General features: G+C 35.2%; 1 protein-coding gene across 13 annotated transcripts in view; it reads right to left on the reverse strand.

The window, feature by feature from the left end:
- Scn1a (sodium voltage-gated channel alpha subunit 1) overlaps positions 1-12,771 on the reverse strand; it is a 171,950-nt gene that overhangs the window by 47,439 nt on the left and 111,740 nt on the right. For 5 of the 13 annotated variants that reach the window (XM_087199801.1, XM_087199833.1, XM_087199800.1 and 2 more), the window contains 7 exons: positions 11,919-12,203; positions 10,574-10,954; positions 9,203-9,335; positions 7,419-7,657; positions 6,014-6,187; positions 5,180-5,536; positions 3,086-3,568 (listed from right to left, as the gene is read on the reverse strand). In XM_087199801.1, the coding sequence (XP_087055927.1) occupies positions 3,086-3,568; positions 5,180-5,536; positions 6,014-6,187; positions 7,419-7,657; positions 9,203-9,335; positions 10,574-10,954; positions 11,919-12,203 (2,052 nt within the window). The remainder of the gene's footprint in view (positions 1-3,085; positions 3,569-5,179; positions 5,537-6,013; positions 6,188-7,418; positions 7,658-9,202; positions 9,336-10,573; positions 10,955-11,918; positions 12,204-12,771) is intronic. The other 8 variants (XM_087199806.1, XM_087199828.1, XM_087199837.1 and 5 more) reach the window with 4 other exon arrangements.

Here is a 12,771-nt window from a genome sequence, read left to right on the forward strand (position 1 = left end):
TGGATTAAAGGTCTAAAAATTAAAACTAAATGCTGAACCAGCTGGAATAGAGGTTAGGTAGAACTTTTGAAGACATTGGTGTAGGAAAAGATTTTATGAACAAAACCTGAGTTGCCTGTGAACTAGCACAATCAAAAAGTGGGATCTCTTCTTATTAAAAAGCTTCTGCACAGCAAGAGAAACCACCAACAGTGTGAAGAGACAACCCACAATGTGGGAAAAAAATTTCACCTGCTTTTCTTCAGACAAAGATCTACTATCTAGAATCTATAAAGAGCTTAAAAAAAATCAGACCTCTCAAATTTAAAGACCCAATCCAAAAATGGGCATCTGAAATGAAGAGATGTTTCTTAGACAAAGAAATAGAAATAGCAAATAAGCATGTGAAAAAATGTTTAACATCACTGGTCATTTGAGAGATGCAAATGAAAACAAGGCTGAGATTTCACCTCACCCCAGAAAGAATGGCTGTTATCATGAAATCAACCAATAACAAATGCTGGCAGGGCTGTGGGGAAAGAGGAACCCTGCTCCACTGCTGGTGGGAGTGTAGACTGGTGCAACCACTGTGGAAATCAGTATGGAGATTCTTCAAAGAAGTAAGACTGGAAGTCCCATTTGACCCAGCTATTCCTCTGCTGGGTATCTTCCCCAGAGAATTATAAGAATCACACCACACTGATATACGTGCACTCATGTTCATAGCAGCACAATCTGTAATAGATAAAACTTGGAAGCAGCCCAATTGCCCATCAACTGGAGACTGCATAAAGAAAATGTGGTTTTTTTGTTTTTATATAAAATGGAGTACTACTAAGCCATAAAGAATGAGAAATTAGAGACATTTATAGCTAAATGAATGCACATTGAAGTGATACTCTTAAGTGAAATAAATAGGACATACGTGTAAATACTGAATAGTTTCTCTACTGTGAGAACCTTAAAGTGTCAGTAAGGATTAAAAGGTATAATAGATAATGTGAAATAGGAAGAAAAGGGGCAAAGGGGTAGGGGAAGCGGAAGGGGTAGGGGGAAGGAAAGAAGGGAATGTAATTAATATGAGAAAATTAAAAAATGGAAACAAAGTCTTTGTAAATAGTGTGGAATGGAGGGGTTGAAGGGAGGGCAGGGGAATGGGGAAAAAATAAGAATCAAGAGAGATTATGTAAAGGTGCAAATTTCCAATGATGAATGTCATTATATCGTATACCTAAAATGTACCAATAAAATTAATTTAAGAAAATGGAAATACCTGTAAAGCCCTCAGGTCCTCAGGTTGGAGTCAAGTTAGAAGCTTGTAGCTTTATTAGCCCTCTACTCTAAAAAATGAAGGGTGGGGCCGGTGATTTAGCTCAGTGGTTCAGGGGCCTGCCTTGCAAACACAAGGTCCCGAGTTCGATCTCAGGTACCAAAAAACAAAGTAACAAACAAACAAACAAAAAAACAAATAAAAAATAAAGGGTGATCTCATCATTCAGAGATTCATTATAAATACTTGGATCACTTCTAAAGGAGTATATTTAACAATAACTCAAAAGAATTTCATGTGCTTTTGGCATCTGATGTGAATAACTATCAAAATGCAATGTTGTTTCCTTTGGATATGGTGATATTCTATTAGAATTTTGCCCCCAGTAAAATGTCTTTGATGTATTTGATTTTCAAAAATATTTAGACTAGGGCTGGGGATTTAGCTCAGTGATTCTGCCACCTGCCTTGCAAGCACAAGGACCTGAGTGAGTTTGATCCCTGGTAACAACAACAACAAAAAAATTTAGACTGTATCAGTTAAAAAGTGGGCATTTTTAACATTTCTAAACACTATGAAGTGAAAGTATTTTCTTTTAGATTTCTTTTGAAATAGCTTATATAGATGATCCTCAACTTCCAATGGAGTTACCTCCCAATGCATCCATAGTAATTTAGAAATAGCATAAGTGAAAAATACATGCACCACACCTAACCTACTGAACATCATTCAGTACACTGCAGAATATCAGTTGTTTACTCTCCTAAGAGTGTGGTCAACTGGGTGCTGTGGCTCAGAGCCATTGGCCAGCACAGCAAGAGAGGATGACACTGCCCCTGGGAAAAGATCAAAATTTCAAGTATCGTTTCTACTGAATATGTATCACTTTTACACCAATGTAAACCTGAAGAATAGTAAGCCAAACCATTGTAAATCAGGGACAGTCTGTAAACTCATTAGAGTTTTAGCTACTTCTAAGTGGGTTGCTATGGACTCAGTCGGACCCTCCATTCAAACAATGAAGCTCCAACCTTCAGTGTGGCTGCATTTGCCTGAACCCTGCAAAAGGGTGATACAAGTTTATGCATTCATGAGGATGGAGTTCTAATCCAATAAGAGCAGTGCTCTTATAAGAAGAGGAAGATACACCGAAACTGTTTCTCCATGTTTGTACACCAAGGACAGACCACATGAAAATGCAACAAGAAGGTGGCCATCTCAACCCAATGCCAGACCCCTCACCAGACACTGACTCTGCTGGCACCTAGATCTTGGCTTTTCCACTTTCCACAAATGTGCGAAAGCTAGTTTTGGCTATGGTAGGCCAAGTAGATTAATACATAGGAAAATGTAATTTTAAGGAGAGGTGGTATGAAGACAATACTTTGTTGTTAGAATTCGCTTTTAAGTATGTGGGCTAATGTGATGCAGCAGAAGGTACACAAAGCTTACAGACAAGAGCTCTGAGGCCTTGTTTCACCTCCACTCTCCACCAGTTATGTGACCTTAAACTCCCTTAAACTAAATTTCTTATCTGAAAAGTTATAATTGCACATTCTTCTCCAGCTTGTAAGGATTAAATCATTGTATAATGATGAGATTTGTTCATTTACTGTATCATTTGTTCATCTAACATATATCTTTTACTAAAAATGAGAAAAATTCACACATTAGTATGTTGTTTGATGTATTAATCATTTTCCTGACCTTACATTTTTTGGCACTTCAATGAAATAAAATTTTAAGTGGTGGTAAAAAAAGAATTCTAGATGGAAAATATAGGATCATAAATACATATGTGTAAATTTATACCTATCCATATTTATAGAATCTTACCTCTTTGCTTTCTTCCAGATCTGATTCACTGCTAAAGTCTTCTGTGTTTAAGTTCTCAAAGTCAGACTCTCCTACAGCAATTGGTACAGTCACAGTAAGACTGGGATTATTTATGAATGACATGTAATCACTTTCATCGATAATATATTTTTCAACACTGCTGCCAGTTCCAATGCCACTTGTAGTTCCATTTATATCTCTCAAATAGTCAAGGTCTTTCCCAATTTCTCCTGTATGGTTGGACATACAACTATCTTTTTTGTTGTTTAAATCATCAAGTGGTTTAATTTCATCTAAAATCTTTTTTTTCCTAACAAAAGCCTGTTGAATAAATTCATATATTTTTCTCTTGACATAAGCTATTCCCTTATGCATCCTATCCACAGCGATTTGAAGGTTGTTCATTTCATTGTCATCATCAGTGGCTGCAAGGTTGTCTGCACTAAATGAGCTCAGAAGCAAGGCCAGAAAGAGATTCAGGACCTGAAAAACAATAAAGCCATGATTATAATTTCACCATGGTATAAAGACAATCATACCATGGTTACTTATTCCTCTAAATTTGAAGGAAACTGTAAGACTAGATTAAAAGGTCACATGACAGAATAGTTACTAGAATTTTGGTAGACTGGAGATACAGCTCAGTGGAAGAGCACATGCTTTTCATCAAGCAAGAGGCCCTGGGCTTTGTTCCCAATTCCATATCCTCCCCCTCAGTTTTGGTTCTTTGAATTTGTTGCCCAGTTCAATAGCTAGGCAGAGACATGTTTTCTCTTGCTTACAAGTTTTCCCACTTTTAAAATGTAGTCGAATGAGCTGACCTACAATATCATTAAGTTTAAAAATGTCTGAGTAAAAGAAAACAGATTTACATATGTTCTGCATAAGAGTTTTAAACTTAAAAATCATTAAAATAATTAATAATGGAAATTATACATTTAAATGCATAATTTGTACTTTCTTTTTTGATAGGCAGATGTTAAATTGAATGTTAATTTTAAAAAGTCTCCATTATTGTTCAACATTATGATTAAGGACTAAGATTAAAAATAGACATTTACATTTGTTCCTTAACACATTGTGCTTCTTTCTTGTACTCCAGTGTTGACTAATTAAGAGAACTATGTATAAATAACCCCTAATATTTCCATGAGAGTGGCACATTAATGTACATGCCTTTTGGAATATACTTCTATATTACCATACTATAAATGGTAACATTCCAAATTTAAGAAAGAGAAAGAAGGCTTACTATATTAGCATGTCATCTGAGCTATGCTTCATTTTACTTAGAACCACTAGACAATTGGCCAACCTAGGTTGGCTAATGCATCTGCCACACAACATAGGATGACTGAATTCTATATTTCAGTAATGGATAAGAAAATGGCATAGTCATTGTGAACATTGTTGGAAGCAATACCTTTTAATCATATACAGCCAGGCAATGTTGTTCTCTCTGCCTCTGTCTATGTCTCTGTCTGTCTCCTTCTGTCCCCCTCTGTCTCCATCTCTCTCTGTCTCTGTCTCTGTCTCTCTGTCTCTCCTTCAAACATACAATTTGCACTGATTGAGTGTACTGTCTATGACTTGTAATTGTTTTCTCTACTTGCAAGGGCATACATCTGAGTTAGTGACATGTGTAGTTATCGTAAAAACTTTCTCCTTTCTGATTTTTGGAAGATATATATTCTTCCAGAGGTAGAATTAGGAAAAATTTTTGATGCAAGTCTTTTATCTGATTTTCATCTAATGCTGTATGTGTAGTACATATGTATATGTAAATTACAGACTTCTTTCTCCCTTGGCTTTGAATTTTTGAAGTGATCCCAGCATAACCCTTTAGATACTTCACTGCATTTCACATAACAAATGTGCTGAAATGACTGATAAAATGAAATTGAGTATTAAAATTGTAAGCTAATGCTATATTCTGTGTTTTAAAACACATGAAAATATAAACAAATGTTAATATTACATTTCTAAGGTAAGAGACATTTAAAACTAATAATTATAAAGTTTTGGGGTAAAATGGTCACCATTCTATATGCTACTAATATATATCTTAAATGCACATCTTACATCAGTACATACCACTAGGTTTCCAATCACCATGACCATCATGAAGACAGTAAGGCACATGGCTTGACCAGCGACCTCCATGCAGTCCCACATGGTCTCTATCCACTCTCCACACAGCACGCGGAACACGATCAGGAAGGAGTGGAAGAAGTCATGCATGTGCCAGCGTGGGAGTTTACAGTCACTGGCAATTTTGCAGACACAATCTTTGTAGCTTTTGCCAAAAAGCTGCATGCCGACCACAGCAAAAATGAAGACGATGATGGCCAATACCAGGGTTAGATTCCCCAGAGCCCCCACTGAATTGCCAATGATCTTTATTAACATGTTTAATGTTGGCCAAGATTTTGCCAACTTGAAAACTCGGAGCTGGAAAATGAAAAAATTAATATATATGTAATTTTGATCATTACAAGTATTAAATGTATTGAAGTTTACCAAGAAATCATGATTAAAATGGAATCTCTTAGAATTAGAAGTCTAGCTCAGTGGTAGAATATGCGCCTAGCATGCATGCAATCCTCAGCGTCTCCCCCTAGCCCATTCCAAGTTGAAACTCTTACAATATCTGCACTACCTTATACTTTTCCACCTTATAAGTTTCATGTAGAAACAATAACTAATCAGAATTATAACTGAGTAATATGGGAAACTTCATACATAAACTTCACTTTGCTTTTAGGAATAAAAGCTTTTATAAATAAGAGGAAATACATTTTTCCTCACTTAGGAAACATGAAATTTAAAATGCTAATGGTTATGTTGTAAAATCTATGGCAATCCTATGCAAGAACATTGATTGTTAAAAAAAGTGGTTATTGTTGCTCTGTTGTCTTGTTTTTTTACCAATCGAAATGAACGGAGAACTGATAATCCTTCCACGTTGGCAAGACCAAGCTCTACCAGGCTAAGCGTCACAATGAAACCATCAAAGATATTCCAGCCTTCTTGGAAATAATAGTAAGGATCCATGGCAATAATTTTCAGAAACATTTCTGCTGTAAAGATCCCAGTGAAAACCTAAGATCAAAACAAAATTACTCTAATTCCATGAAATATTGATAAATATTATAACATAATATTTGCTCTTAGAGCAATGGTTATGCTACTTTCATAGTAATGATTGTATTACTAACAACTTTGTACAATAACTTATAGCTGATGAATTCTCAAATACATTACTTCATTTTATCCTCAAAGATGCTCTAATAAGTGAAGTAATGTAAATATTATAATTATTTCTTTTCAGATGAGGAAATTAAGGTCTAAAAATGTGTGAAATGACTCACCAACATAATATAACTAGAAATCGGCAAAACTTGGATTTGAGTAGAAATATTCTATTTTTGGTAGTATTCTTTCCATAACATCAAATTGTCTTTTCCTCCAGATTTCATAAAACACAGATATTGACAAACATGCCGATGAATAGCTTTATTTATTTGTAAGTTTATATCCATTTCCCTCAAGTCAGAGAGCTAGCATACACGCTTAAATATTGTTACAATATGCATTACTATCATTTTTATTATATGTTATACACACAAAAATTCTAAGTCGTCAACAAAATAATATGGGAAATGTATGAATTACTTTAGAAAGATCTTCTTTTCAGCAAATAAAAACTCATATTCCTAAATTGTGCCAACTGCTAAACATTTTAATAATTTATGTTTGAAGCACAAAAAAGGAAAGAAGTACCAACCTTCAACAAAATGGCCTTGCTAATCACGTAATACCCAAAATGTACCCCTGATTTTTAGTATTTTATGGTTTTGATATAGAGTAAATGGATAAAACAGTACTTAGACTACCTACCTCCTAGAAGTGAAAAAACTGGAGACATTTTAAATTTGTTAAATTATTTCTTGCAATGATAATGACTAAGAAGAAAAAAGACTCAGTATATTATTTTTGCCTTCTATAGTTAGTGAGACTGATACTATCATTTCACAACATGTGTCTTTTAATTATGAACTATTTCTACATGTTGAAAAGGTTGCAGAATATATAGTGTTGAATTTTTGAGTAGTACACTCTGTCTATGCCTACTGTTCCCTTAGTTTTTGCAACACATTAAGTGGCATTGTTTTTAGCAATAAGTAGGGTTAATTCCCATTTGTGGGGGCAGGAGGTATGACAGGGTAGCTCATAAAGAAATAGTGAAAGAGTGCTACCAGCTATTAAATGTAAATAGTTTCAAAACAGAAAATTTGAAGACTTGAGCACATTTACCTTCCAATATGCTTACCAAATTTCCTACTGTAAGAACATTATTGAAATGTTCTGTCATGGGATAGTGCTCCATGGCCATGAAAAGAGTATTTAAAACAATACAGATGGTGATAGCCAGGTCAACAAATGGGTCCATCACAACCAGGTTGACAATGTGTTTCACTTTTAACCAATATGGAGAACAGTCCCAGATTAAGAAAATGTTGGAAAACTTATACCAACAGGGTGGGCATTTCTGCCTGGATTCTTCAAGTTCTAGATGAAAACAAACAAACAAACAAACAAACAGAATAAGCACTGAATGATTCATTTTATGCACACAAATATTTATTTCACATACACTGTACTTATTTTCAGCAATGGACATATTTGCATGTAGTACAAAGTCAACATACTCTGTACTTGACCAAGAGAGATTATGTAAAGGTGCAAATTTCCAATGATGAATGTCATTATATTGTATACCTAAAATGTACCAAAAAATTATACAACTCATTCTAGACTCCTAAAGATACAATGGTATTTTCACGAATTTAACTTGTTCCACAATTCTGGAAAATATGACCCCATTCATTTTTGTGCAGGGAAGATGCCTGTGGTTGTGTTCATCACTGGATGCAGAGTTTGTAAACAAAAACACGATTTGCCAAACACTTTTGTTTGATAATGAAACTGTTTGCAAACAAAAGTGTTCATGAACCAAGGTACCACTGTACCTCATCAGACATACAGAGAGCAGAGATAGTGCTATAGCTTGTATCTAGATTATATTTTGATGCCCCCTCCAAAGCCCCACGTGCTCATAGGTGGGGCATTTCAGAGATGGCTGGATCCGGGGTATGTGAATATGATGAAGGGTGTGTGATAACAGTGTTAGTTCCCTGATTGGATTAGCAAAGTTCTGGATGTGGCTGAATGGATTTACTGAAGAGGGAAGCCCCACCCTGGATGTAAATGTCACCAATCAATAGGTTTGTTTATAAAGAATATAAAGAGACAAAAAGAAAGCAGGCTCACTGCTTCCTGCCTCCTCTGGCAGGGACTGTTTCTCCTCTGCCATGCCCCCTTGCCTTGGAGCCAGATGACTATGGAATGAAATATCTACAAATTATGAGGTAAAATAAACATTTCCTCCTGTAACACCCTTTGTAGGTATTGGGTATGTTGTTCCAGCAATGGCAAAATAACTAAGATAGGTAGCAAAGAAATAGTTTCTTTTTTCTTGTGTATCGATACTGTGGCTCAGCACTTGGCAAGGTCTTTAAAAAGAAGTCTAAATAAGAATATTGTTTGGTGTAACATACTGTGTGAAATCCTGTGTTAATGACTGGCTACACTGCCAAGCTCAGGTCATAAGAGATAGCGTAGGGACTGGAGTGCACCATGAATCATATTTTTAGTTTTTTATTTGTTGAAAATGACCAACAGTATTCTTACCCTCCAATCTTGAGGGTATTTAGGATGAAGCTGGATGAGACAGTGTTGCTGAAGTCTGAAGTTAAGTGGAACAGAGAGTTGTACAACTTGTGGGATTATAAACCCCTGATGGAGATGACATATTCTGCATTATCAGAGTTTCCAGACAAGGTTAAGATAATAATAGTCTCTAGACTCCAATATTATTAAGTTTAAATAAATTTTAAACTTTCTAGAACAATGTGAGCACAAATAAAAATAAAGACCCTTGAATAAGATCTATTGTTTTCTCATTAGGATGAAGTTTATAACACAGAAATAGAGATACTTATTTTAAATAAGAAAATAAGTTTGGTAAAAAATAAAAATGGAATTGTGACAAACCTTCCACTGTATTTGTCAGGATGCTGGCTATACTCATCGCTCTTTGCCTTTGGGAAGGATCTTCTAGAAAGTCCATAGAAACATGGAAAGAACTTGACCTTCTCTTTCTCATTTCAGTTTCGGTGGTTGTTCCCTGAAAAGAAAATATTACCTCATTAAATTATTAACTTGAGCAATACGGTAAGCAAACAATCAAGTGGTGAAACAGTGAATTTCATGAAACACATGCATGTGCACTTTCATATTTAGTTGCTGATGGCAGATATTGCTGACTTATTGTATTACTAACCTGGAATGTCCAAACTGTTGACCATTCAGTCATACAGCAAAAATTAAGTTTTAAAAAACTCTTATTTCATAATTTTATGAAAAGTGATGTAAATATGATATAATTGATAAATCTTTTGGCAGTCATATTTAATAGCTATCCTTATTTCTAAACTACTAATGAAAAACTAATTTTAAAAAATCATCTAAGTGATCAAACATTCAATTTTTGAGAAGGTAGCAATTTAATTTTTAGGAAATACCAAGGATTAAAACACACTTAGCTGCCATCTCATTTTCTAGACACAATACACGACGGTCACTGACAACACAAGATTTATTTTACAAAACACACACACATGCTGCATGGACAACAGTTTCATCCAGGGTACCAAAGCAATAAGTCAACTAATTCTGACTTAATCATGCCTCATCATGCTGATATATTTCTAAGTGAGAGAGTTGTTCTAAAAGAGGCAGCATCTGTTTAGAAATTCCTCATCTCGGTACACATTCACCAATATATGACATACCTTTGCACACAGACAATTATATTATCTGTTTGTATTAACAATCTATGTATCTCTAATATTTAGTTTTGAAAAGGTCTATATCAGCATTTTTTTCAGTAAAACAAATATGCGTATTAGAAATTTTAAGGTAACAATGAAGCTATCTGTTTAATCAGTGTTTTTGAAAGTCTGAACTAAAGCACAATATTTTGAAGAATCTGATGGAAAGATTTATTATACACCCTTTACATTTAAATGGAAAGATTATTTATTTAGTTTTATACCAAGGCCTTAGAGGATGTCCTGAAATTTAAATTCAGTGTGGGTATATAGCAAATCCTCCAACTGGAGGCAGTAATTATTGTGCCTAATTAATCCTAAGCATGTGAATATATAAATGCATTCAGGTTTGTGCAGAAGAGTGTTGAGGTTCAAGGCTTAGTTGGTTAGTTTATTAAAGGTGTTACACCATGCAGGTGCATTCATAGCTTGACCAACCAGGGATCATTCTCAAGAGTTCCATTCTGTAGAAACACTGGCTGGTGTAGCAATAATGGGCCAGCCATGCCTGAACTATTTAAAACTTCCTTACATTGTCATCAGTAGCTGGCTTATCTATTATCACCTCTGGCAGAAGCTGTCCAACAGGCGATGTAGGAACCGAAGGTCCACCAACCAAGGAAACCACACCATTGCAATCTACAGTGCTGTGCATCTTGCCATTCGCTGGAAACACTGCCAGCATCCGGGACGACCTACTGGTCTGACTGAGGTTACTGTTGCGCCGCTCTCCGTGTCGTCGGGGCACAAACAAGGAATCTCTCCGGCTCTCATTGTCCTCAAAGGTACTGTGCTCATCATCAGCAAAATCATTCTCAGAACCCACATCCTTTGCTCGACCTCTAAAGCTGAAAAGGCTTGCCCTACTATTTCGCCTTGGAGAAAATAGGGAGCCACGGATGCTCAACAAAGACTAAAAATTTGAAACAAACAAAAAGCAAAATCGTATTAGTTTAGCCCTTTGAAATGAACTTTCGACAAATTTGCCAGATTAAATTAGTTAAGAGAAATTTCAGCATTCATAACAGAATGTGGCACAGTCTTTTTGATTAAACTTTTCAAAGTATAGGTATTCAGAATAAATTAAATTGGTTTTGGAAAAGAGAGTTTGTAGTCATTGATATTAAAGAATAGGGAAGTAGAATGCAACATAATAATGAAAAAAATCGCTGAGCTACCTTTTTCAAGTTTAAATGCAAACATTCCTACATATATTGCTGTGAACATTGTCAACATTCAATGAACACTGACTGCAAGATCTTAACAAAGCTACACTTATTATTGCTCTTTCCTTCCAGTGAATTTCAACACATTTGACAAATTTTTTTGTCCACTTTTCTAAAATCACAAATGATTATTCCTGTTTCACCTGTAAAACACAGCAGTTTTGAAACTTTAAGTTCCTAGTGATGTTCTTTTTGGTAAAGTGTACCATGACTAATATTTTCAGAAGCATGCATGTTATCTTATAAAGAATTTAAGGAGAAAATACAATGTAAAATATAATATAAAATAACCAAATGGACATTACTGATCACCTAGCTTCAGATCCACATTTTTGTTTTTGTGGTTGTTAAAAGAACTGAAGACCAGAAGGATTAAATGCCATTATAAATAAGTACCAAAAAGGTGGTATCAGAACAAACAATCCATGCCTCCTGACTTTTATCCCAGCTTTAGTTCAACTCCAGCAGATGCAGACGACTATATACTTGGAGTAAAATGTTTGCATGTCTACATGCAGAAAAGATAGATTTAAATATAATAAAATTAATTGTTGATTCAGTCAATAAAAAGTCCTAACTCCTTTTTAATTCTTCTTCCCTCTGGAGCATTCTAATTTCCCTCTGTGCATCAGTAACTCAGTAGTTCCATACCTGGTGTGGAGAAGAGTACCTCTTTTCATATGTCAGTCGGTTCCCTTCAATAGAGAAGCGAAACCCTTTCCTCCTGATGCTGTCTTCTGACTCAGATTTGTGGAACTCATCCTCATCTTTCTCTTCTCCACCAGACTGCTCTTTTTGTTTTCTTTTCTTCCTCCGATTTCTTCTTTCCTTAGCACTTTTGGAACTCAACTTGGAAGCTTCGGAGGAGCTGTCGGAGAGCCTGCCTGCAGCACTGGGCTCTCTGGAATGTTCTGAGACTGTAGTGGCAGCTGCCTGCTACATTAAGAAAAAATAGTTGTAGCATGACAATAGAGGAGTGTTTATCTTTCTGTAAAATGCCCTGGGTATTTACATGACACTTATAAAATCATTTAGCTGCCTGAAGCTGATCGAACATAGACGATGCTTTGTAAGTTCAAGGGGGATTTTTCTTTCTTTCTACCTAATGAAGACTTTCAGAAATAATCTAGTTTTCTCCATTGTTAGATTTATTATATCTGTTATTCTTCACAGAGTACATATCAAAAAGACCTATTGGTTATCCATGAAAACATGATGAATGTTACTTTTTACTCTAAAAATTGATATTTAATTAGCATTGTTATCTTTTCTTTGAAAAAATAAATTGATGAGTGGAAGAAAAGCTAGTGAATTACTAAGGCCATATCCAAAAATGAGGTAATGGTCTCAAGTCCTTTCTCCAGTTGTTGAAACAGAGTTATTCAATACCTTTACAATATTATTAATCAAATTTTCAGGTGATAACGAAAATCCCTTTCTCACTCCTTCATGACACTTTATCTAGTAAAATGGAGGAAGTAGGGTCAGTACTTTCCCGCCAAGT

The sequence above is a fragment of the Heterocephalus glaber genome, unplaced genomic scaffold (assembly GCF_053883595.1).
Source record: "Heterocephalus glaber isolate CG9 unplaced genomic scaffold, H.glaber_assembly_v1.0 deba00000347, whole genome shotgun sequence".
NCBI lineage: Eukaryota > Metazoa > Chordata > Mammalia > Rodentia > Bathyergidae > Heterocephalus > Heterocephalus glaber.